This window comes from Somniosus microcephalus, chromosome 3 (assembly GCF_052327205.1).
Source record: "Somniosus microcephalus isolate GS21.2 chromosome 3, FLI_Smic_1.0, whole genome shotgun sequence".
In the NCBI taxonomy this organism is placed as follows: Eukaryota; Metazoa; Chordata; class Chondrichthyes; order Squaliformes; family Somniosidae; genus Somniosus; species Somniosus microcephalus.
In genome coordinates this window covers 291,508,963-291,536,246 of record NC_140989.1, presented here as the reverse complement: position 1 = coordinate 291,536,246, position 27,284 = coordinate 291,508,963, and the positions used below count along the sequence as shown (strand labels likewise).

General features: G+C 44.6%; 1 protein-coding gene across 2 annotated transcripts in view; it reads left to right on the top strand.

The window, feature by feature from the left end:
- Nucleotides 1-9,527: 9,527 nt before the first annotated feature.
- Nucleotides 9,528-27,284, top strand: part of rpe65c (retinoid isomerohydrolase RPE65 c) — a 63,690-nt gene continuing 45,933 nt past the window's right edge. The window contains exons 1-4 of one of the 2 annotated variants that reach the window (XM_085982767.1): nucleotides 9,528-9,594; nucleotides 9,739-9,821; nucleotides 17,577-17,727; nucleotides 26,990-27,097. In XM_085982767.1, the coding sequence (XP_085838893.1) occupies nucleotides 9,584-9,594; nucleotides 9,739-9,821; nucleotides 17,577-17,727; nucleotides 26,990-27,097 (353 nt within the window). In that variant the 5' untranslated portion in view covers nucleotides 9,528-9,583. Of the gene's footprint in view, nucleotides 9,595-9,721; nucleotides 9,822-17,576; nucleotides 17,728-26,989; nucleotides 27,098-27,284 lie in introns of those variants that run through there. The other variant, XM_085982766.1, reaches the window with a different exon arrangement.

Sequence of the window (27,284 nt, the reverse complement as noted above, 5' to 3'; positions counted from 1 at the left end):
GTGTGGTGCGTGCGCCCAGTCAGTTATGCCCCTGACTGTTTGGTGAGCGGTTTGAATCGCTCCCACACACCTGGGTTCTAGATACCGGACTTAGGTACAGGCGGCGATACAGAAAACTCGAGTAGACAAGTGGTTTGGTGCAAGAAAACCAAGATTTTATTAAAACAGAAAATAAAACAGTCTTGAGAAGTCACTAGTATAAAAATACAGGCAACTACAAAATAACTATACTTATACAGGGAATGGGGAACACACGGCACATCGAGGGAAAAACAATTACTTTAACAATCCCCTTATCCTTATCCCACCCCTATACCTAACTAGATTAAGCTATGAGGGGCCAGAATTCATGCTCACCAATCCAAAGCAAAGCCAACTTAATGAATGCAGGTTTTGAGGTTTGGTTCTCTGTCGTCTTAGGTACCCCATCGCCACGTGGTCTTCAGGGGTGCGGTGCTGGAGCTGCTGCTGCGACACACCTTCTCCTCCGCTGCCGTCGTCGACTCGTTGCGATGGGTTCTCTTCTTCTCCCTCGGGCGGTCGTTGGCGGTAACGTTGTGCCTATAGGGCAGTTGGCAGTTTTTACTGCCTAGATTTTCCTACCCAAGCATGAGAACGCCAGTATACTCGTCGTGGCATGGACACCTGCGTTTTCGCAGTGTTCAACAAGATGTTCGTCTCACCAAGTGCCAGCTTATAACTAGATGCTTGGCCTCATCAATACGTCTTTCGCTGCCCTGCTCTGATCGAGTTGCTACCGTCTTCTTCGTCTCTATTCGTCTCATCTCGCCGGACTACTATACAAGTCCTGGGCTACCTGCTCAATTTCGTCTTGCCCCTTTTTTTGCGGCCTGGGCGTCCCGGATGGCTAGGGACTCAGGTCTCGTTCCCCTCTGCTGCTGTTGGTATGGTGTCCTTAGTTGCTGAAACTCTGCTATGGGGAGCGAGGAGAGAACCCGCCACGAGGCCAGGGCACGAGTATGGGCGGCAGCAGCCCAAGACCAGACGAAAGGTCAGTGTCAAGAGCGCAAGAGTCAAGAGAGTGATTGCTACCTGGGGCCCACAGTTATACTCCTTTCGAATGGCCCTTATATGCGCGCCAAATCAGGTTAGTTCATTGTTTCAATTTTGGCGGGCTGTTTTAAATGATTATAGCAATCTAAACTAACTGTTTTTAGATGGCCGTTTATCGCACCCAATGGCCTGATGTCCGGACTGTATTGTTAATGCATTTTAATCGGCCTGTCCAGCCTTGACTGCTCCCATAAGCTGTTTCCGATTATTTATGCAAACAACTTGATGGCCTCAAGTATAGGCCTAACTGGTTTTGATCTGTCTACAATCTGGCGTAATGCATATTCAATGTTTGCTGTCTGTTTCTCAAAACACAGTCCTTTTTCACAGAAACTGCATTTTAGGTTTCGATTTCCCCAATAGCTGCTTGTGCTGCCACAGAGTCCAAGCTTTTAAAAAATCTTGCAGGCTTTTGGTCACGAGGTGCGGACGCCATCTTTTGGGTACCCTTTTTAAAATGTCCATGCGGGTCCCTTTTATTAATAACCTTGGGGGAATTGTGGGAATTTTGCGAATCTTACAGTGCATCAGTGTGGGGAAAATATTAAGAGAAAAGAAACAATGAGGCAGAAATTCCGATCCCTACGGGTGTGTACGCGCTGTGTACACATCTGTAGGGACATCGGAAATGCCGGTTTCAGGCATGCACTGTGCATGCGCTGGAAACCGGCATTTCCGATCTGTCAAGAAAGCTCTTGACAGATCGGACGCCTGCCCTAGAGCAGGGCCTCTGTGGGCGGATAGTTCCATTTTCTGGAGACCCTCCGCCCGCAGAAAACACTTACAATTCTTGCGCCTGTAAAAGGTCTTCCTGTCAAATCTATGAATGGAGATTCCCTGCTCTGATTGGCTCCCCATGGCCCACATGATCCGAGGGACGCTGCGAACTACCTGCGCCCCTGGGATACGTGTGCCCTGCACACCGGCAGTTTGAAGAGACACAGCAATGGAACTCTGCGCCTCCCGGGAGCCCTCCGGTCCTGGCGGAGATTTTTCCAAATTGCCGCCTCCGCCCGCGGGAGGGCTGCGAATGGAATTTCTGGGCCAATATGCATTAAATCCTTTGATGTAGTTATAATAGATCCCCACCTGGTCCACAATTGTGCTCTCCCCATAGATCATGCAATGCCCACTGGCTCTTCCTTATTCTCCATTAAAATTTGAACTGGGGGCCAGGAAAAATGCTGGAGATCTAGAAAGCTGTCAACAAAAAGTGGAATGGGTTACTCTGGGAGTTGGCCAGACACTTCCTGGAAGACTGCTTGAATCTGGAAGTGATGTCATGGAGATCAAAACATATGTGACCTCCTGAACCCCTCCCCAGCCTTCCTAGCAAAATATTTTCCTATGCTGCATAGCAGGAACCCTAAGTGTAAAATTACAATTCTCTAGGGGGCATTAAGGGTTTATCTTTTGTCTGCTGCAATTTCAAGCTGGTCAGTTGCCAGGAGAGATGCAACCCCATGGATTTAGGCCGAGCCATTCTGGTCAGCTGCTGGGCCATGCATGGATGCAACAAGGAAGGTAATGCACAGCACCAGAATTTTGCTTTCATGGATGACTTGAGGTCAAAGCGTTTTATTTTTCTCCACCAATTGCTCCAGTTCAGCTATTTAGTTTGGGGTTACTTGCACTGTATAAGAAGCTTGGGATAGATGGCTCTGGGGTACACTGTATGAAGGTTATAAAGTTGTGAGTCATTTGGTAACATTTAAGTTATATGAAGCAGGTGGTAAGTGTAACATTTGCATATTGAATTATCATTGGCCTGCGGGCATCTGTAAGGAATACCTATTATATTCACGTGATCACATGCTGAGTTATCATTGGCCTGCAGGCATCTGTAAGGACTACTATTGTTTGGAAGACCCAGGCTAGGGGTCCTAATGCCAGGCTTTTTCCAATGGTGCTGCTATGAGTAAGATCAGACATAATGCTTAATAAAAGAGTTAAAGTGTAATACTCCATTGTCCTGCAAGTTGTTATTTTTGTACAAAGTGTGCAAAACAAGACATGGTGTCAGAACAGGGATTTGAAATGGACATCGTTGGAGCTCCCTTGCCTCGAATGAATTGGGAATCTTTGAATTTATTTGGAGAATGGCGCAAGTTCAAGCAACATGTGGAGTTGATGTTCTTGGGTCCGCTGAAAAGCAAAGGGGAGGAAGAAAGATGCAGCTACCTACTCCTGTGGATCGGAGAAAAAGGGAGAGACATTTTTAACACATGGTCTCTCACCGCGGATGAAGCAAAGGTACTGAAAAGTTATTTTGACCATTTTGAATCATATGTGATGCCCAAGACAAATACGATATTCGCTAGGTGGAAGTTTCAGGAGAAAGTACAAGGAGCTAGTGAGTCGTTTGAACAGTTCGTGACTGAGTTAAAACTGCTGGAAAAGACTGTGAATATGCAGATAAAGATGAGATGGTCAGAGACCGCATCGTGTTTGGAATACATTCAGCTAAAATGAGAGAGAAGCTTTTGAATGTTGGGTCCGGGCTAACACTGGACAAAGCTATGGACGTAACTAGATCGCACGAGATAGCCCAAGCACAGTTGAAAACCATAACCGGCGCCATGAGCAGCTCGCGTGAACAGACAGTGCACGCAGTTAATAGACACACACCAAAGAACACCGCCCAGAGAGCGTGTTTCAGAACAGAGAGAGTTCTAAAAATGAGCGACACAGATATAAAACGCTTCAAAAACTGTGGATATTGTGGAAACAAGATGCATGGAGAAAAGGAGCACTGCCCTGCCAAAGGAAGGCAATGTGGTAAACGGAACCACTTTGCTAAAGTTTGCAGGACTGTTTTTTGAATAGCAGTACACACAGTGAGTGACAGCCAAATGCCAGATAGAGAGCCAAATGCAGAGGAACTGTTTATTGATTCTGTGTCACAGAAAAAACAGATTTCAGAGACTGAGCAAGCCTTTGCAGATATTGAGATAGGAAAACAGGGCAAAGAGCTTAAGTTTAAACTAGACACTGGAGCTCAGGTTAATGTAATTCCTCTGAGTGAGTATCACAGCTTGAAGGATGAGTGTTAGCTACAGTCCACCTCACGCAGACTGACCAGCTATGGGGGTGAGCAGCTCATTGTAAAAGGCACATGCGTGATGAAATGCAAGTACAAAGAAAGCGACATGATGTTGGACTTTTACATTGTTGACACTCGAGCACCCCTAGTGCTAGGTCTAAAGGAATGTTTAGACATGGACCTCGTCAAGCTAGTGCTATCATTGACAGCACCAGTTGAGAAGCAGACAGTCATGGAGGAGTTTGCTGATGTTTTCAAAGGAATCGGACTATTCCCAGGTGAATGCACTATTCACCTTGACCCAGCAGCAACCCCTGTGGTTTGCCCACCGAAAAGGATACCCCTTGCTCTACGTAGTCGCCTGAAGGAGGAGCTGCAGAGCATGGAGAATACAGAAATCATCATCCGGGAAACAGAACTGACAGAGTGGGTCAACGCGTTAGTAGTGGTTGAGAAACCACGTACAGGCAAGCTCAGAGTCTGTCTCGACCCCAGAGATTTGAACAAGGCTATCAAACGCCCTCACTACCCTCTACCAACGCTAGATGACATCACACCCAAGCTAGTGGGAGCACGTTACTTCAGTGTAATGGACGCACGATCAGGATACTGGACTATCAAGCTCACGGAAGAGTCATCTAAGCTAACAACATTCAACACACCATTTGGACGCTACCAATTTCTGTGTTTACCATTTGGTCTTAGCTCAGGATGAATTCCAGCAGAAGATCGACAAAACCTATGAAGGCCTCGACGGAGTAGTCGCAATCGTAGACGACATCCTCATCTATGGCAGGAATAGAGAGGAACATGACATGAACCTCCGTGCGATGCTACAAAGATCACGGGAGAAAGGTATCCGGCTCAACCCCGAGAAAAGCATAATCGGATCCACCGAGATCAGTTATTTCGGGCATCGCCTCTCAACTGATGGCATTAAGCCGGATCCAGAGAAAATCTCCGCCATCAAGAAGATGGAGCCGCCGAAGAACCGCGCAGAGCTAGAGACAGTACTAGGCATGGTTAACTACTTAGCCAAGTTTGCCCCGAACCTCTCCGAAATCAACGCACCCATGCGTCAGTTGCTCAAACAATCCAATGAGTTCCTGTGGGACAAACAACATGACACAGCATTTCAGAAAATGAAAGACCTAATCACCAGAGAACCAGGACCAGTTCTTGCCTACTTCGACCCCAACAAAGAGCTCAGACTACAAGTGGACGCATCAAAGTACGGACTAGGCGCAGTATTACTGCAAGAAGGAAAGCCCATCGGCTATGCTTCCAGATCTCTCTCAGACAGTGAAATCAATTATGCTGAAATCGAGAAAGAGCTATATGCAATTCTGTTCGGATGTAAGCGTTTCCACCAGTACGTCTCTGGCCGACAAGTCATTGTGGAATCCGACCACAAGCCCCTCAAGTCAATCATGAGGAAACCACTAGCCGCAGCCCCACCAAGGCTACAGAGAATGATCCTTCAGCTACAGAAGTACGACTTTGCAATCATTCACCGTCCAGGCAAAGACATTCCTGTCGCAGACACGCTCTCCAGAAAGTCTCTTAGCTACCAGGACAGCAGCCTCAGTGAAGGCATGGATGTGCAGGTGCACATGATGTACAACAGCTTACCTGTGAGTGACTCAAAACTGAAGGAGATCCGAGCAGGAACAGAGAAAGATGCACAACTCACACTGCTGAGCAAAGTCATACATGAAGGATGGCCTGAGGAAATGCCCTCAGAGCATATCTGAATTCTGGAACCACAGAGACGAACAGTCACAAATCAACGGAATCGTCTTCAAAGGGGAGAAAATCATCATTCCTACCAGTCTCAGAGAAGAGATGTTGACAAAAATTCATGCTGGACATATGGGCATGGAAAAATGCAAACAAAGAGCACGTGACATTATGTTTTGGCCTGGAATGTGCAAACACATTGAGGACATTGTCGGAAAATGTTCCATTTGTCTAGAACGCCGCCCATCAAATGTCAGAGCCCATGATACCTCACCGTATCCCAGATAGGCCCTGGCAGGTCGTGGCAACAGATCTGTTCACATGGAACAACGAGGACTACATAGTGACTGTTGATTACTACAGCAGATTTTTTGAACTGGACAAGCTTCACAGCACCACATCTGCAGCTGTGATCCACAAGCTAAAGGCAGCCTTTGCCAGGCATGACATGGTAGAGACTTTAGTCTCAGACAATGGCCCCCAATACAAATCAAGAGTTTGAGTCATTTGCCAAGGCATGGGATTTCACACATGTCACATCAAGCCCACATTACCCTCAAAGTAATGGCCTTGCTGAAAAAACTGTCCAGATTGCAAAAACACTCATGGACAAAGCCAAAGCAGAGAAAAGAGACCCCTACATCAGTCTCCTTGAGTACTGCAACACTCCGGTTGACAACTTCAAGTCACCAGCACAGCTGTTGATGAGCCGCAGACTTCGCTCAATCCTTCCAAGCGCCAACCAGCAGCTGCAGCTAGAGGTCGTCAGCTGCAAGCAAGTGCATGCAAAACGTGTACAGAGACAGCAACACCAAAAGAGATACTATGACAGGTCAGCTAGATTACTGCTGCCGCTGCACAATGGAGAATCCGTCAGAATCCAGGAGCCATGACTACTGGAAGCCAGCAGTCGTCATCCAGCCAGCTGACACTGAGCGATCGTATCACGGCCGCACCCCAGAAGGACAGGTGTACCGCCGCAATCGCAGGAACCTCCTGAACACCAAGGAACAACACCGTCATTCCGACGAGAGGATCAGTTCAACAGAGTGTGATGAACAGAGCAATACACAAAACATATCATACTTACCTGAACCTAAACCTGAACCTGAATTTTTGACCGATTCAGTAGCATGCTCAGTTTCATATCACACAAGGTCGGGACGAGAGGTCAAGCCTAGTTATCCTTGACTTGTGAACTGTCAAAGGGTGTAGGCGGATCACTGCCCTAACAAAAAACTGTACATCGTTATTGAAACGTTGAGATGTTTTCAGTGCTAGTTAAATGCTGAGTTTACTTATATGTTTATACTACCGAGAACATTATGTAGAAGAAAGGTTTAAAAGTAATGCATAACATTTTTCTTTTTAAAAGAAAGGGGATGTAACATTTGCCCGCAGGCATCTGTAAGGAATACGTATTATATTCACGTGATCACATGCTGAGTTGTCATTGGCCTGCAGGCATCTGTAAGGACTACTATGTTTGGAAGACCCAGGCTAGGAGTCCTAATGCCAGGTTTTTTCCAATGGTGCTGCTATGAGTAAGATCGGACCTAATGCTTAATAATAGAGTTAAACTGTAGTAATCCGTTGTCCTGCAAGTTATTTTTGTACAAAGTGTGCAAAACAAGACAATAAGCCTGTCTGTTACATGGCATTAATAAAGATCCCAATTGCTTTGACGAATTGCAGTGCCTGTTATTATTAGTTAGCTGAACAATGGTAACAATTTACAAAATTACTGTTATTTATTTATGTTTGAAAGACTGAAAAGTCTAGCCTAAATTGTCCATTTCTGTTGCCGACATCAATCTACTTCTTAATACAGTCAGGAGGCATTTTTGAAAGTTGTGTAAGGGACCCCTTCTCTCAATTTACTATCCATGTTTTAAATTTGGTGCCAACATGGATGAAGAAAGAACTTGCATCTTTCATGTCCTCAGGATGCCCCAAAGTGCTTAAAAATCAATAAATTACTTTTTTAAAATCAGAGTAGTCACTGTTATGTGGGTAAAATGCAGCAGCAAATTAGATGAATGAGCGGTTAATCTGTTTTTATGATGGGGTTGGCTGAGGGAGGAATGTTGGCCAGGACACACAGAATTCTTTGCTCTTCAAATAGGGCACGCACCGCTGGGGCCTTAATCTCTCATCCAAAAGGCAACATCTCTGACAATGCAGCACTACCTCTATACCATACGGAGGTGTCAGCCTGGATTTCATGCACAAATCCTGGTGTGGCTTTGAATCCACAACTTCCTGACTTGTAGACTAGAATGCCACCAACTGAGCCAAGCTGACACTTCAATTTGTTGTATGTGTAGATTCTTCTTTATCTTGGCATGATGGATCAGTTATAATCTGAATCTAGAATTCCGATGAGAATTGGTTTTGTTCCTGTAATTCAAAGTCAAAACCCAAAAACGGACAAAATTTTAAATATCTATTGCCCTTTTTAATGGAAATAATAAACCTCTTTCTGTGCCATTTTTAAATCAGTTCACTTTGCATCATTGCTGTTATTTTCCTGAAGTCTCATTGTTTCTAGTGGGCTGACATTGGCAATATGCACCAAGATGAGGGATGTTAATGCTGGAGAACTTTTTAGGATTCCAGCCAAGTAGCCTTTTCTCGTCATTGATTTCTCTTGTGTTCTATATTTTTTTGAATGTATGCTCCCTTTCACTGCATTTTTGTGCCACATGCTATCCCTCACTGAGGGCTACCATCTACAGACTTCATCTCTGAAGTTAGCTGCTATGAAGTACACAAGTAATTGACCACCTTTTGTTTCAATACCTCCTCTAGGGAGGAGTGGCTGTCTCCTACTTCAACAAGTGTGTAGCTGAATTCTAAAACTCAGTAATGGAGGATTCTAAGTGAATTCATGGACTACCAACCCCCACTAAGTACTGTGGCACTGAATTGACCTGGACCATTCACTTTTTTTTAACTTAAACTTTTATGGGCTTGTTGGACCTACTGTTTCTAAACATTGTGCTATTTATAAGATACATAATTTATCTTCTGCCAAATTGCTGCAATCCTTTTAATACCCTGTGACTTTTCTGTACTTTGTGCATGGTATGGTTCTCTAACTATTGACTTTTGAGATGTGAAAATTGAGTTTCATTAACGCTTTAAGGAAATCATCAAAACAAGCAGGCAACAGTAATAGCAAGTAGACAAGTTATTGCTTGATTGTAAGTAGTAACATAAATATGCAAGTAAAGAAAGCCTTGTGAAATTTCTAAACTACCATCTTCCTCAACTTTGCTAAAATGCATTATTGGCTATAGCATTTTACCGTATAAAAGAAAATTTTCAGCACCAGTCTAAGAAATATAAAAAGTGAATCATTGCTGACACAGATTTTGAGATTTTAGATCTGTTTAGAAGCACGGCTGTATTGACTTTACTGTTGTGGGAATGGAAACTGCTTTGTGACAACATTCTTTGTGTCACTCTAATCTGATTGCGATAAACCAAGGAATAGGTCTTTCAAGAAAATTCACAGAGCTTGTAAATAATGAAATAAAACTTGTGGATTTGCAAGCTGAAAGCAGCTATTGTTTTCTTAAGACTCTGTGATTGGCCAAAGTATTTGTCTAAACCTCTTAGGTTTGCAATGTGATTGAGCATTGTTCTATATAATTCTTGTGAAATACAAAAAACCACACTTGGTTTGCTGAAAGTGGAGTTGCCACCAACTGAATATCTTCAATGGCAAATCGGTAGTAACAATTTTTATTAATTTGCATTATACTGAAAAGAGACTTTTTAATGTGACAAGCTTCAAAGTATAATTAGTTAATTGTAGTACAATAATTCAGTAATTAAGATATTTAATAATGTATTAACATGTATAAACCTTTCAGAATCGAACATCCAAGCGGTGGGTATAGAAAGTTGTTTGAAACAGTGGAGGAAACTGCTCAGCCGCTGCCAACCTGTATTACAGGTTTGTTTATTATTTAATGTTGGTTTTAGGAATTGAATTTGCAGATTTAAAGAGAAATAGAAGTAGAAGCATCTGCTGTGCTATTTGTGCGTTAGCAGTTTCTTTGAAGCTAATTTGTATTTCCCTTACAATCAGCCTCCTTAACATTCAGCAGTAAGGCAAAGAAATTTCATATCGGTGATTTCTAGAAAAAAATCTGTCTGCTTTCTAATGTGGATTTAATCCAATAGAAGATTAATTTCATTTTCTAAATGTTTTCTTCAAGTATTTCTATAGAAATGTATTTCATTCTGTTCAAAAAAGGGAGAGAGATTTAAAAAGTACTTGGATATGCACCAGAAGTGCTGTAACCTACAAGGATATGGACCAAGTGCTGGAAAGTGGGAATAGGCTGGATAGCTCTTTGTCAGCCGGCACGGTCAAGATGGGCCGAATGGCCGTCTATGCTGTAAATTTCTATGATTCTATGAGATAAACCCAACAATTTCAGGCCAGTCAGCCTGAAGGCAATGGTGGGGAAACTTTTAGAGACATTAATCCGGGAAAATATTAGTTGGCACTTAGAAAAATATGGGGTAATAAATGAAAGCCAGCATGGATTTGGTAAAGGTAACTTTTGTTTGACTAACTTTATTGAGTTCTTTGATGAAGTAACGGAGAGGGTTGATGAGAGCAATGAAGTTGATGTGTGTATCGACTTTTAAAAGGCGCTTGATAAAGTACCACACAATAGACTTGTTAGCAAAGATTAAAGGGGCAATGGCTGCATAGATACAAAATTGGCTAAGGGAGAGAAAGCAGAGAGTAGTGGTGAACGATTGTTTTTCAGGCTGGAGGTAAGTATACAGTTGTATCCCCTAGGGGCCGGTATTAGGACCACTGTTCTTTTTGATATATGTTAATAACCTGGACTTTGGTATACAGGACATAATTTCAAAGTTTGCAGATGACACGAAATTCAGATGTAGTAAACAGTGAGGAGGATTGCAACAGACTTCAGGAGGGTATAGACAGACTGGCGAAACGGGCAGACACGTGGCAGATCAAATTTACCGCAGGAAAGTGTGAAATGATTCATTTTGGTAGGAAGAATGAGAAGAAGCAATATAAATTAAATGGTACAATTTTAAAGGTGTAGGGGTGGCGTGTACAGTCAGCTTTGCCCCTGACTGTTTTTGAGCGGTTCGAATCGCTCCCATACCCCTGGGTTCTAGACACCGGACTTAGGTACAGGTGGCGATACAGAATTGGAGTAGATCACTGGTTTGGTGCAAGAAAACTGTATTTTATTCAGAGGCACAATAAAATTACACACTTAAATTACTGGAGTGATTACAGGCAGTCAAAAGTACACTTAATTAAGAATAGGGAACACACGGCACAACAAGGGAAAATCACATTAATAATCCCCCTACCCTTGTCCCACCCCCCAATACCTAACTAAATTGCACTACAAGAGCCAGGGATTATGCTCACCAATAGGGGTTTCTTGACAGTTCGAATCCTGTCAATTAAGCCGGTTGCGTTTTTGGGGTTCGCTCTTTGGGGCCTGCCGTTGCCACGTGGTCCCAGTCTTAGAATCTGCGAAGATTCTTCAGTTGGGTGGAGTCCGCAGATGCGGTAAGGGCGCGGTTGTGGATTTGTCTGGGTACCTTCTTTTCTCCGTTCGAGATAGGGAGTAAAGTCTTTGTTGGGTACTTTATCTTGTAGAGTGGAAAACTTCGGGTTTTGTTCTTCTGGTGGTCTGGTCGTCGAGTTTTTGTTGCGGTTGGGGTTCGGCTGGCGGTCTTCGGTGTCGGCTCGGTCGTGGTGGCCTAGATCATTACCTGTGTAGTGGTAATGATCTGAAGGTATGGTTTACCCGGCCGTTTGTTACCGCGGTGCTCGTGGTCAGTCTCTGTGTAAGGCTGCGGTTGCGGCCTAGTCGTCTTTGGTCGAGCCTGCCCCACCATGCCTCCTCACTGTGATGTTCTGTCTGCTTCTTTGAGTTTCGAGTGACCCTGCACCCGAGCGTGTGCCTGCTTGCGAGTCTGCTTTCTTTCTGCCCCCTTTGCTTGCTGCTTTGAGTTTCGAGTGTCCCTGCCCGCTTGCTTTGGTTACCAGTGGGCCTACAATTATACTGTTTCGATTTGTTATCTGCGCGCCAAATCAGGGCTAGTTCTTTGTCTGATTTTTGGCGGGCTCATTTAAGGTGATTATAGTCATTCACCTTAACTGGTTTTTGGGCGGTTGTCCCGTTGTTAAATGAGTTTTAATGTCTTGGTGTTTGTTTATGCATAATGTGAATTGGTGTCTTCCTGGCTTGGTAGCTAGATTGAACTGTAGGCGATTATATACGCATAGTCTTGATGGGTTTTAACTTTGTGCAAGATTAAACCTCTTCCTGAGTTGATATGTTTTAAAGGGAAGAATGCGTGTTCTGTCTCCTTTAGCTGTCTGGTTTGAAATAACAAATTAAAGCCATCTTCCACAGGCCCGGGCGTGTCAAGTTTGAGTTTTGAACTTGACATGCTGCGCAGGGCCCTGCTTTTAACCTTGCAGGTCTTTGCCATAAAGTCCAAAAGCCATTGTCCTTCAGGGTTCCTTATTTAATAACTTGGGAAATGTGGGAATTTTGTGAATCCTACACAGTGGGTGCCGGAACACAGAGACCTGGGGGTGTGCATACAGAAATCTTTGAAGGTGGCAGGACAGGTTGAGAAGGCTGTTAAAAAATGCATATGGGATCCTTGGCATTATAAATAGAGGAATACAATACGAAAGCAAGGAAGTTATGCTAATGTGGCGGTACCACCAGTTGTACCTTACATAAAGACACATAATTCCCTTTAACTTACCTTACTGTATGTTTAACTTACCTTTTGGGGCCGTTGCCCTTTTAACTTACCTGTTGGGGCCATTGCCCCTTTAAGACGCGCCCTAACGCGCTGACGTCATGTCACGTGTGACGTGCGTGTGGCGGCTGCCGGCCCGACTCGGCCTTCCAGGACGGCCGCCGGCACAGCCCGGCCTAGCGTCTTCGGCCTCAACGGCCAGCCGACGGGGGCGACGCGATCTTCCACTCCCGCGGCAAGCACCGGCACAGCCTGGCCTCGCGACTTAGGCCTCAATGGCCAACGACGCGCATCACGTGACACCCTAAGTGTGGGAAACGCGAATGTGATGACAACACAAACGCGATGATGTCATCACGCTCTCCACAGGACTGCGAACTCGGTCCTCGTGGAGTCCCCGCTGGGACAAGACCTATACCACGGTGCTCCTACAGTCAGCCATCTTACCTGATGTAATTAGTCTGTTCCTGTAAATAAACAACTTGTTAATAGTTCGTCGAAGTCAAACTCTCTTTAGTGGCGATCTACACGAACCGCTACACTAACACTTAATAAAACACTGGTTAGGCTCCAGCTGGAGTATTGTGGTCAGTTCTCGACATGACACTTTAGGAAGGATATCAAGGCCTTGGAAAGGGTGCAGAAGAGATTTACTAAAATGGTACCAGGGATGAAAGACTTCAGTTATGTGGAGAGACTGGAGAAGCTGGGATTGTTCTCCTTAGAGCAGAGAAGGTTAAGAGGAGATTTGATAGAGGTGTTCAAAATCATTAAGGGTTTTGATGGAGTAAATCAAAATGATGTAGTAGAATGGTCAGTGACCAGAGGACACAGATTTATGGTAATTAGCAAAAGAACCAGAGGCAACATGAGAAAATGTTTTACGCAGTGATGCGCTATCAATTACTCATAAAAGACTGAGAGTTAGAAGAGTAACTAAAGGCTTTTATTAACAACAGAATGGAGGTCTGCCTCGAGTGGTCGACCGGTCCAGGATACAAGGGCTGGGGAGTAGTCACCTTTATACTAGGACCTGTGGGAGGAGTCAGCCGAGGCATGTCCAGGCATGTACACAGTGGAATACAAACAGGACAAACAGGAATACAAACAGTGGTTTACCACACGCAGCGAGTTGTTATGATCTGGAATGCACTTTCTGATCGGGTGGTAGAAGCAGGTTCAATAGTAACTTTCAAAAGGGAATTGGATAAATACTTTGCAGGGCTATGGGGAAAGAGCAGAGGAGTGGGACTATTTGGATAGCACTTTCAAAGAGCTGCCACAAGCACAATAGGCTGAATGGCTTCCTTCTGTACTGTATCATTCTATGATTCTATAAAAAGTAGTGATCACTGTACTAATTTTCTTTACTAACAACAAACATTATATGTCGAATCATAGTCATGTCTGATCAGTTATTTCTAGTGCAAATAGTCATTTTGGCAATGAATAGCTTAGTGAAAAGGATCACATGAAGATATAGGCCTAGAAATTCGAACGCACATGAAAACGGGCACGCAGGGCGCACGCAACATGCGTATGTTCATGTCACAGGAACCATGTAAAATTGGTAGTGCTGGCTCATGATGACTCAGTGATGGTGCACTCTGGCTGCAGATGGCACTAGTAAGGAGAGAAATGGCTGCAAGACCTGCAGATTGGGCTCCCAGGTTCTCCGATGCCCAATTGAAGGCCCTGATCCAGATGGTGGACTGGAGGAGTGAGATCCTGTTCTCCCCAGGGGGCATCTAGGCAACACTTCCACTGCCAGTCGGAAGAGATTGCAGAGAATGTCAATGCCAGGAGCTTAACTTTCAGGACATGACTGCAATGCTGCAAAAAGTTCAATGATCTCACCAGAGTTGTCAAGGTAGGAATCCTGCTCTCTATGCTCACAATACCCCGCTGCTTCTTCCCTGAGAAACTGCTGCAGTGATGTCTTGAGGGTTTGATAACTGGCTGCTGGCAACCACAGCCATCTTCCTTTGTGTCAGGTATGACTCCAGCCAATGGAAAGATTTCTCTTTGACCCCCATTGCCTTCACTTTTGCTAGGGGTCCTTGGTGCAATATTCAATTAAATGCTACCTTGAGGGTAGCTACTTTCTTCTGTCATTCAGCTCTTGCATCCATGTCTGGATCAAAGCTGTGATGAAGTCTAGAACCAAATGTCAAAAAACAATTAAACCTTTAATTGTAACTGGATGCCATGTCACTCCACGAGCACCGATAATCCTCCAATATCGGAAACCTAGCTGAACATCTGGTTGACCAAAATCTCTGTTCATGTTGCTGCCAGCTCAGTTTTCCGTTCACTTGCTTCAGGTTTATTAAGGGTACATTTACACAACAGCTCGTTCACTTTGCATCAATGCTACAGTTACAGTACACATACCGCTAAATTCAAAGTCAGGGCCTGACCTGACATCCGAGTAAAGCAAAGGAGTTTTGCTGCACTTTGTCCAGAGACAGGTTGGGCCATAACTCCAGATTTGCACTATACACTTGCGTTAACAATAAATAAAAACCACTGAGTACCAATTCTCCAAGTTTTTGCTACTGGGCAGGGTTTCGTACCAAGACTGCAGTTACAGTAAAAATGCAGCCTGAATCTGATATTAGACTCGTCCTGATACCAGAAGGAAGTTGAGCAAAACTCTGGAGGAGGTAATCTAACTTGGCTGCACTTCAGAGTCAGTTTAAGCCTTAGCACCCGATTTATACTCGAGGTTTAGCACTGATGCAAAGCAGTTTCTACTTTGAATTGCTGCCATGCTTGTGGTGTGTGGATGTACCTTAAGCGATCAGACTCTAGTATCCTGGTTCCTAACTGGGACCTAGGTTTGGTTCTGCATAGCTTAAAGTAGTTTCCTTTCAGACCACTTCCCACCTGTGATCTGAAGTATCTGTCATCGAAAGCTGCACTGTTGGTGGCGTTGGTTTAAGCACAAAGGATTAATAAGATCGAACAATCTTCAATTGGTCACTGAGCAGTTCTTGGAATGTATCTTTCCTGGCAAACGTGGTATCCCATACCCATCTCCTCACAAAAGTGAAGTGGAATATTATTTCCACTATGCACTATGAGTAAAGTCTTTTGCTTTTTGATAGAAGTCCATATCAAGACATAGCAGCCCCAATTTTAACTTGAGTTGCCAATCAGGTGAGCATGGATCAGTGCGAGCGGGTTTTCCCCAGGGCGGCACCAGTGTGAGGCCCGGGTGATTTTAACTCCCGAGCCTCATTTCAAAATGTTAACGCTTTGCCCACCCAATCGTGTCGGGAATCGGGCAGCCCACCCACTTGACATGCGCAATTTCCTGCGGCCTATTTAATATGAGAATTTCCCTCTTAAAGTTAGGTTGCATTTCTTGCTTCCATTTCAACAGTGCTGGAAACAATTGTGGCACCAGAGATGAGTTGGTGGCTGCCTCAAGTTTTTCCTGAAGCCTCCCTGGAGGTGCTAGTGGAGGAGGTCAGGGCAAGGCGGGAGATACTGTTTCTCAGTACCCGCAGGAGCATTTCCCAAGGCCATACTTTTGCAGACCTGGACAGAGGGGGCTGAGAGGGTTCACCAGACTGATTCCTGGGATGGGGAGATTGTCCTATGAGTATACTGTTCGTGTATTGGAGATGGTTCAGGTGAAGCATTCTTTGATAGAGGGCAGCTAGGGACAAGGTTGGCTGATGCTCTTCCTCCTCCATGCTTCACTTTTTGCTCCCCAGGTGGTGGTAAGGGCTGGTCCCTCATGATGGCAATGTTAGAGAGAATGCAGCAGAAGACCACAAATCTGGATTCACACTCAGGGTTGTAGTGCAAGGCTCCTCCTGATGGTTCAGGCAGCGGAAGCGGTGCTTGAGCACACCAACTGTCTGCTCAATTACGTTTCTGGTGGCAACATGGCTCTCATTGTAGGCTAGCTCTGCAGCTGTGCCAGGGTTCCTAACAGGAACCATGAGCCAAGTCTGAAGGAGATATCCCATGTAACCCTGTAACCTGACTGTCTGGTTGGAACAAAGGCAGCACAGAGGACTAGCACAGGATAAAAGAATCATGACTGCTGTTTGGAAGCTGGACACAGACCTGCATGATGCACCACCTGTGGTTGCAAACAAGCTGGACTTGTGGAATTCCTTTCTATTGAGAAAGATGCTAGGCTGGTGATAGGGAGCACGCAAGGAAATGTGGATCAGTCTATGGCACCACGCAACCTGGAGGAGTATTAAATGCAGGCAAAGCATTATTTAGAAACTGTTTTCTTAATGCTACGCATTTGTTATCATTGAGAAATTTATACAATCTCATGAGGTTTGCATACTTCCTGATCTTGTGCTACTTGTATTATATGGTTCTTGGGTATCCTTGTCCTGTGGATATTCTAGCTTTACCGACCATTTAGTCTAGGTTTTGTTGTTGCTTTAGAGAAAGAATTAGCTTTACATGGTGTTTTTTCTGTTGTAAAGTGCTTCACATCCAAGTATAGTCGTGATTATTATGTAAACAAATGTGACAGCCAATTGGAGCACAGCAAAGATACCATAAATGATAAATATATGGGACATATGTTGGCCAAAACACTGGTAGAATTCCTTGTACTTCCAATAGTGCCGTGAAATTTTCTACATTCACTTAACTAGACAAAACCTTGGTTTAGCATTGTATGCAAAAGACAGCATATTTCAACACTGCAGCACTCCTCTGCACAGTTCTGAAGTGTCAACCTAGGTTATGTGCTAAGGATAGGAGTGAGGGTTGAAAACATGGCCTTCTGGCTCATAGGTGTGAGTGCTATCACTGAGCCAAGCTAGCACTTTAAATGCAAATTGTGTATATATGCTTAGTGGTAAAACAACTAGTCTAATAAAACCATATAGACCATTATATTACATGTTGATTAATTCACACCAATTCTTCTGACTAGGTGCAATTCCTTCATGGTTAAAGGGTAGCCTGCTACGATGTGGTCCAGGGTTATTTGAGGTAGGCTCAGAGCCATTCTATCATCTATTTGACGGACAAGCTCTCCTTCACAAGTTTGATTTCAAGAATGGAGAAGTCACCTATTACAGACGGTATTGTACAACTTATGCAATTCATATATATTCCGATTTTAAGTACCTCCCCAAACAGCATTTTAGAAAGAAATATCCCGCAGTAGATATTAGCAAATCTTAAGGAAGGACATAAGACCATCAAATATCACAAAAATATTGACGTTATTTTTGATTAAACATAGAAAGATTTAATTATGACCTGTCCTTCAGAACAAAGTTACTTTATTTCCTTCCGGATGGCACCATATACAATATTACCTTCATTCTTAACCAATTATGGAAAACCTCACCCGTCATAATTTTCCTGAAGTCTTTTTTTGGGGTTTGATTAGCATTCTCTGCTGTGCTGGCTGACCTCAGCCAGGAAACATTTAGGGTGATACCACAGGACAGGGAGAAGGGGGAAAAAATCTGCCTAGGCTCCCCTGCTCCTGACTGTTTATCCAGTGACCACTGCTGGAAAGTGCATCTGTATTTTAAAAGAGAATGATATCGGGCTCAGCTGTGATGCTCTCCATGATCAAGTATGGGAAATACATGATCAACTACTTGGGTGAGGTAATGGAGGGCTGCTGGCATCCATGGAATCTTGCCTCAGCAAGAATCAGCACCTTTAGAAAAGAATCTGGGGATTTGTTTTAATGGGTGCACTGGCTGTAGCCTACCTCCTATCTGTACCAAATAGTCATGAGTTCAGTCACAGAACCATCTCCTACTTGAATGTGCCTGCCAATTTTTTCAGAGAATGTTTAGTCAGTCCTCTGCTGGCCTTTTCCATCGAGTTCACCTTCCATAGTTGCGTACCATCTTAGGAGAAGAGGAGAATCCTGACATTATCAGCCTGCCTTAAAGGTATTTTGCCTCGCAAAGCATCCTTGATATTCTTGAGTTGTGGGCAAAATTGTAACCCAATCTATCTAATATACTGAAATCTTTCAAGGACAATAAATGACTAAAAATGCTAGGAGGAGTCGTCTAACATTGATGGTTGATATTTCTCTACTTTTTTTCTCATTTCTCTTACTTTGTGTTATGAGCCTAGAATACACCACTACCCTCATGGATCTGCCAGAAGATCAATAATCACCACCCCATCCACAAATTCTCTCCAAGATGTCTGCTCACTCTCTAACAAGCCCCTTGTTGTGAATGATCATATTGACATCCTGGGTTTGACTGAAACTTAGCTCATGAGTATTAATGCCTTGCCCTTTCCTGAAGCCTCCTATCGCCTCTGGTTATAGTTGCTACCACCTGCCTTGCTCAAACTGCTGCAGTGGCAATGCAACATTTATCACCGACTCGCATCTTGGACAATTGTCCTACTCCTCTGGCACTTTCTCTTTCGAGCACCCCACCCTGTTCCACCCTTCTCATCTCTCCTTTAAAATCCTTGTTGTCTACTGTTGTCCAAGCCCCACCTTGAGTTTCCACCCAAAATATCTTCCCTACTTTCTTACCACAGCCTCTTCGCAAATCAGCTCCTCATCCTGGCTGATTGAAATCTTAATCTCAATTTACTTGCCTCTCCTCCGAATTCACTTCCCTCCTATTCTCCCTAAACCCATCGCTCTCCTACTCATAATCACAAAAACCCCTTCAACCTTGTCATCTCCCAGGATCTTGACAACAAGGCCATCTCTGACTACTTCCTTGTATCCCTCACCACCCAAATCTCCCTACCCTCTTTCATCTCCACTTCCTTCTGTATCCATTCCTCGGAAAATAAGAACTCCCCCAAGTTGCTTACAATTGCACTCCAAATTGCCTAGCCTGTGCCCGTCCATTTTCCACAATACCTCTGCAGCTATTAATTTTCTTGAACCATTCCCTCAATTCTGCCTTCTATGCCCTCAGGAAAACCTTCATTGTCAACCATCCTTGTTGTTCTCCTTGGTACAGTGCCCATCTTCACTCTCTCAACTCCAAATGGCACAAACTCGAGTGAACCTGGAGCAAAACTGGTTTAGCCATTCATCTCCAGATCTGATTAGATCACATCAAGCTTTACTGGCCCTTATTCTCCTCTCCCATGCCCTTTCCAAGCTTAGCTTGTCCATGAGACTCGCCTCCTATTCCCTGGATCCCATTTCCACTAAACTTCTATCCATTCATCGTCCCTTCTTGATCCCCATGTTAGCTGACATTGTAAATGGATCCATCACCTCAGGCACAAATCCCCTCCCTTTCAAAATTGCTGGCATCACTTTCTTAAAAAACCCACCCTCCACCTCCTCTGTCCTTGCAAACTACCATACCATCTCCAGCATCCCTTTCCTCTCAAGTCGTTGAATATGTTATTGTCTCCCAGATCTATACCCATCTTCCCCACAACTCCCTGTTTAAATCCCTCCAATCAGGTTCCTGACCCTACCATAGTACTAAAATGACCCTAATCAAATGACATTGTCTGTGATTGTGACCATGTTGCATTATCCCTCCTCATCCTCTTCTCTACAGCCTTTGACATGGTCAACCATGTTAGATCCGTGTCTCCATTAACACACGGAATGCAGGAGTTGATTTAACAAGTGTTTACTGAACAAAGTCTGGAGGTGAACTAACTACACAAGACGCTACACAGGCTTATATACCCGAGTGGTCACTACTGGTACTACAGTATACAGGGGCTGCAAAAACATAGTTCCTCTTAAAGGTACATACACTACAATTCCTCCCCTTTTAGATAAATAGTACATAACATTTTAAGTAATCATTAAATAACATTTTTACAAGAACAATAATATACACATTTGCTGAAGTTAATCAATTACAAATTCAGTCTCTCTGGAGGCTTCCTGACTCGGTCCGGATAACGCCTCGGTGGTGTAGTAGGTTCTTTTGGCAAGGTCGATTTGGCTTCAATGCCAGTGTCGGGTTCATCTGGTTCCAGTATCACCGGATCGGAGGTAGATACTATGGGTATCTCTGCTTCATCACTAGGCGTATAGAGTTGTGGTGTAGGTTGTCCTTTTTCAGATGACTCTATGATCTGGTCAGCATGGCGCCTTATTATGCTTTCTCCAATGTCCACGGTATACATCAGCGGTCCTAGTCGTGTGCAAATAGTTCCAGGCTGCCATTTCTCTGTACGGTAGTCCCGGGCCAAAACTGGTTGACCTATCTGGAAGGTTCTAGTTGGCCTTTCATTCATGCTTTGAAATTGCCGGTTCTCTACGTCCCTTCTGACGCTTGGCTTGACCAAATCCAGCCGGCATCTTAGGCTTCTATTGAAAAACATCATGGCGGGGGTTTGGTTTGTAACCACATGTGTTGCATTCCTGTATACAAACAAGAAGTTATCTACCTTATGTTGTAGATTTATGTCTTCATTACCCATGGCCTTTATGGCCTTCTTGAAGGTCTGGACAAACCTTTCAGCCAATCCATTGGTGGCGGGATGGTATGGGGCGGACGTGTAGTGCTTAACCCCATTGTTTTTTAAGAACTTCCTGAATTCTTCGGATACAAATTGCGGTCCATTATCAGAACAGATCTGTTCAGGCAGCCCATTCCTGGCGAATATGGTCCTTAATACTGTGATGGTTTTTTCCGTGGTGGTGCAGGACATCTTTATTATCTCCGGCCACTTGGAGTGTGCATCCACTGTGATTAAGAACATTGAGTCCATAAATGGACCAGCAAAGTCGATATGTACCCTTTGCCATGGAGATGAGGGCCACTCCCATGGATGTAGAGGGGCTTGTGGTGGGGCGTTTTGGACCTTCTGGCATCCTAGACAGCTCTTGGTCATTTCTTCGATGTCTCCATCGATACCTGGCCACCACACAAACGCTCTGGCTAGGTTCTTCATTTTCACTCCACCCAGATGCCCCTTGTGAAGCTCCTTTAGCACTTTATCCTGGAGTTTGGGTGGAATCACCACTCTGGATCCACACATCAAGGTTCCTCGGCACACTGACAGCTGTTCTCTTCTTTGCGAGAATGCTGGCAACAGTGGTTCGCCATGTGCTGGCCATCCCTTCACCGTTAAATCGTAGACTCGTGAGAGAGTCGGGTCATTTCGCGTTTCCTTTTCAATGCTAAAATTTGTCACCGGTAGACATTCCACTATGGTCGAGTGGAACATCTCCACTGGGTCCACTGTAGGCGCCTCTTCCACCATTGGCAATGGTAGGCGCGATAACCCATCAGCATTCCCATGCTGTTTTGTTCCTTTGTATTCTATGTCATATTGGTGTGCCCCTAGGAAAAGGGACCACCTCTGTAGCCTTTGCGCTGTCATAATGGGAACGCCCTTTTTAGGGTTGAATATGGAGACGAGGGGTTGATGGTCAGTCAACAGGGTAAATTTTTGTCCGTGTAGGTAATGGTTGAATTTCTTCACCCCCCACACCAGGCTGTGTGCCTCCCTGTCGACCTGGGCATAGTTATGCTCAGCTGAGTTCAATGAGCGTGACGCAAAAGCTATCGGCCGCTCCGAACCATCAGGGAATCTATGCGATAATACCGCTCCCACGCTGTAAGGGGATGCATCGCACGCCAGTCTGATTGGCAGTGATGGGTTGTAATGAGCCAACACTTCCCTGGATGTGATCAAGCCTTTGCATTTATGGAAGGCACGTTTACAGTCTTCGCTCCATTTCCAAACTACTCCCGTTTATAACAGTGCGTTAAGAGGGTGCAGAACCGTCGACAAGTTTGGTAAAAATTTATGATAGTAATTTGCTAATCCTAGGAACGACCTTAATTGTGAGACATTTTCAGGCGCTGGGGCCTTTACGACCGCTTCAATTTTTTCAGGTGACTTATGCAACCCTTCTTTGTTAATGACATGGCCACAATATGATAATTGTTTCTGGAAAAATTCGCACTTGGGGCGATTTGCTCGTAGACCCCGTTCTCTCAGCCTAGTGAGCACCTGCTCCAAGTTGGCAAGGTGCTCGTTGTCGTTTTCTCCTGTCACAAGGATGTCGTCTAGGTAGCATTGAGTCCCCGGAATCCCTTGCAGGACTTGCTCCATAGCTCTTTGCCAGATAGCCGGAGCTGATGCCACTCCGAAAACCAGTCGATTGTACTGGTACAGGCCTTTGTGTGTGTTTATCGTGAGATACTTTTTAGAGGCCTCCTCAACCTCCATCTGTAGATATGCCTGTGCCAAGTCAATTTTGGTGAAACGTTTCCCTCCGGATAGTGAGGCGAAAATATCTTCTATCCTCGGAAGAGGATACTGTACCGTGTGAAGAACCGGGTTTACAGTCACCTTGAAGCCCCCACAGATGCGAACTTTTCTCTGTTCTTCAGATTTATCATTATATAACGTTTTCTTCATGACCGGGACGATGGGTGTTGCCCCCTCGCTCCAATCTACCTTGGATAACACGCCTGCTTTTTCCAAATTCTCCAGCTCTGCCTCGACGGCTGGAGGAATTGAGTATGGCACCGGCCTTGCCTTAAAAAACTTGGGAATTGCCGCATCTTCCACTTTTATTGAGGCGGTGGCGCCTTTCAGGGTTCCTAGTTCCTGTTGAAACACTTCTTTGGCGTTAGCCAAGATTTCTTTTAATCGTCCAGGTATGATGTCATCATCGTTTTTTTTCTTACTGGTCACCGTCAGTGCCTGAATGGAGTGCCAGTCTAAACGTATCTTTCTGATCCATTCACATCCCAACAACGGTGGACCACCACCTTGCAGAACGTATAAATACAACTTCTGTATTTCCTTGCCGTTGTATACAACAGGCACCCTTATTTTCCCTCTGGGGTATAGTTTCTGCCCCGTATATGTCTTCAAGATAATGCATGTGTCTTTCAAAGGTATATGCGGAAATAGCCGCTCGTAATCCCGTCGACTCATGACGGTCAGAGCTGATCCTGTACCTAGCTCCCTTTTGACTGGGGACCCTGCTATCGTGAGGGTAACCCAAATGGTCTGGTAATCTTCTTTGGCAATTACATTATGTAATTTGAGACAGCTTAGTCTCTTGTTTCCGGAGTCGCTATCGCTCTTCTGGTCTTCGGAGCTACTGTCCGTCATCATTTGTACCTTTCTGTACTTTTCCTTATTGACCTTTTTACTGTCAGCGGATTTCTTTCCAGATCTGCATACCCGTGCAATGTGTCCCATCTTTCCGCATTGCCTGCATGCTTTGTCCTTGAACCAGCAGTCCTTCTGGTCATGGGTGGATCTGCCGCAGCGCTAACATCTCGAAACCTGTGTCATTTCATGGGTGCCGAAGTCCTGTGGCTTTTGCTGTATCTCTGCAGCTCCTCTTGCTGCTGTTTCGTATGATACAGCCACACTGAAAGCCTTGTCCAGTGTCAAATCTTTCTCAGAAAGTAGTCTTTTCTGTGTTCCTTTGCTTAGGAGACCGCAGACGAATTTGTCTCGCAGAGAATCTGCCAGTCCTGCCCCGAATTGGCAGTGCTTTGACAGCTTTCGTAATTCTGTGAGGTAATCAGCGTTACTTTCATTCTTGTGCTGATTCCTCCTGAAGAATTTGAATCGTTCCGCTATCAGCAGCGGTGTTGGGTTTAAGTGCTCCTGTAAGGTATCAACAATCTCCTTAAAATTCTTGTCCATCGGTTTAGCTGGAGTGATCACGTTTCGTAACAGCCCGTATGTCCTTGCGCCCATCAGATTTAGAAGTACCGATGCCTTTTTATCATCCGCTACTTCATTCGCCTTGCAATATACCTCCACTCTTTCCACATATGTGGTCCAATCTTCTATATCACTATCGAAAGCAGTAATATTGCCAGTCTTCGGCATCTTGAAAATCTGAAATGGCGCTTCCCGCGCTTTTCCTCCGTCCCCGATGGAGCAAAATGGTGCCTCCCGCGCTTTTCTTTCTTCCCTGCCGAGTTAAGATGGCGCTTTCCCGCCGCTGCCGCTGCTGCCAACGCTGTTCTCCGTGGTTCCCGTTGCGACCTGCAGCTTTTCGCGGTATTTCTATATTTTTTTTTATATATATATCGCTTCAATAGTTTCTCCGTTACTTAGAGAACCATTCCCGTCGTGGAGCGGACCCTCTGGGACTTTCCCCTCCCTCTGCTCGGTCCGAACGCCGACCTGCTTTGCAGCACCGGCCGCGCCCTGAGTGCTCCACCCTCTCTCTCTCTTTGCTTCTGCTTCCTGACTCGCTGCCCGGCCCCGTTGCAGAGCCACCCGATCGAGCTCTAGCCCGCCACAGCCCAGGAAGGATCAGTGCACTACCTGCCACCAGCCCGTTTAGCTGGTGAAACCACAGTTTTTTTTTTTTCTTGCTTCTGGCTTCGACCTTCATCTGAGGAATCGATCCCCTTGAGGTGCTGCCGAATTGCAGGTAGGTTCGTTTCTAACTCGTCGCCACTGTTAGATCCGTGTGTTAATGGAGACACGGAATGCAGGAGTTGATTTAACAAGTGTTTACTGAACAAAGTCTGGAGGTGAACTAACTACACAAGACGCTGCACAGGCTTATATACCCGAGTGGCCACTACTGGTACTACAGTATACAGGGGCTTCAAAAACATAGTTCCTCTTAAAGGTACATACACTACAAACCACACCATCCTCCTCTTACACTTCTCCATTTATCCAGCTCAGTGGATCTGCCCTTGCTTGGGTCCACTTTTATATATTAGATTGTAGCTAGTGCATCTCTAACGATGGCTTGTCTTCCCAATCCTGCACCATCACCTTGGGAATCCCCCAAGGATACATCCTTGGCCCCCTCCTCTTCCTCATTACATCATACCCCTTGATGACATTATCTGCAAATATTGGGTCAGCTTCCACATGTAGCTGATGACATGCAGCTCTACCTCTCCACACCTCTCTCTATCTTTCCACTGCTTTTAATTGTTTGACATCTAGTCTTGGATGAACCACAACTTCCTCCCGTTAAACATAAGTAGACTGAAGCCATTGTCTTCGGCCACCGCCACAAACACCACATAGAATCCTAGAAACTTACATCACAGAAGGAGGCCATTCGGCCTGTCATGCCTGTACTGGCTCTTTGAAAGAGCAGTCGTGCTTCATCCCACATCCCTGCTTTTTGTCTGTAACCCTATAAGTTCCTCATCCTCAAGTACCTGTCCAACTCCCTTTTAAAATTATTTATGGAATCAGCTTCCACCGCCTTTTCAGGTAGAGCGTTCCAGATCACCACAACTCTAAGTGACATCTTGGGCAGAACTACATGGTTTGCAACCTCAACATTCTATTTGACCCATTGCTGAACTTCCAACTCCAAATCCTCTCTATTACAAAGACAATCTACTTCCACCTCCGTAGCATCTCCTGCCTCCAACCCTACGTCACTCCATCTGCTGATGAAGCCCTGAACCATGCCTTTGTCATTAGACTCAATTATTTCAAAGCTCTCCTGGCCAGTTTGCCATCCACTATCCTTCATATATGTCTGTGTATCCAAAACTCTGCTACCCATGTCCTATCCCACACCAAGTCCTGCTTGCCCATTACTCCTGTCTTTGCTGACCTGCATTGCCTCCTGGTCCCCCAGTGCCTCAGATTTTAAATTCTCAGTCTTGTGTTTAAATCTTTCCATGGTCTTGCCTCTCCATATTTCTGTAACCTCCTCCAGTGCTACAACCCCCCCCCCCCACCAAATTTTCCATTCCCCTGACTCCGGCCTCTTGTGCAAGCCCCCTCCCAGCATGGGTGACATCAGTCAAGCAGGTCCCACTTTCTGGAAATTCCTCCCAACACCCTTTGCCTCTCCACCTCCATCTCTTCTTTTAAGGCTCTCTAAGTCCCACCTCTTTGACCAAGCTTTTGGTCATGCCTCCTAATATCTCGTTTTTTGGCTTTGGTTCCATTTCTTTTCCTTATGCCTCTGTGAAGTGCCTTGAAATGTTTTTCTACCTTAAAAGTACAATATAAATGCAGGTTTTTGTTATTGTTAGTGATAACGCATAAACACTTACTGCATTCTGAGTTAGATAGATTTTTGGACTCTATGGGGATCGGGCAAGAAAGTGGAGTTGAGGTTGAAGATCAGCTATGATCTTATTGAATGGCTAAGCAGACACAAAGGCCTGTATGGCCGACTGCTGCTCCTAATTCTTATGTTCTTATTCTTATAGTCACATGACATTCATCTATTTGCTGTTTTGTAGAGTTGTTAGTCCATTTAAAACAAATAAGTTAACACCTGCATTAGATTAGCAGACAAGATTATCATACGTGTTCAGCATTTGTTCATTAATATCATTAACAGTCATTTCTATTGCATTTGTGTTCTTACCAGTTACATGATTTAATGAATTGTAATTATTTGGGCTCCAACCGGGTCTTTTTATTTCTTTGTAGGTTTGTTCAAACTGATGCCTATGTAAGGGCAATGACTGAGAAACGAATTGTGATCACTGAATTTGGCACTTTTGGTTACCCTGACCCATGCAAGAACATCTTCTCCAGGTTATGAAAATACTTTTGTTACCATTTAAATAAGAGTGCTTATAGGTTGGAGAAATTAATTCTGTTTAATTCAGCCTTTGTTGTATGAAATGTGATTTTTTTTTTTAATGCACGTCTATTTGAAATAAAAACAAAAATTCAAACCTAAGCTAAAAGGCTACTTAACCTGTTTTTTTATTAGCATAGT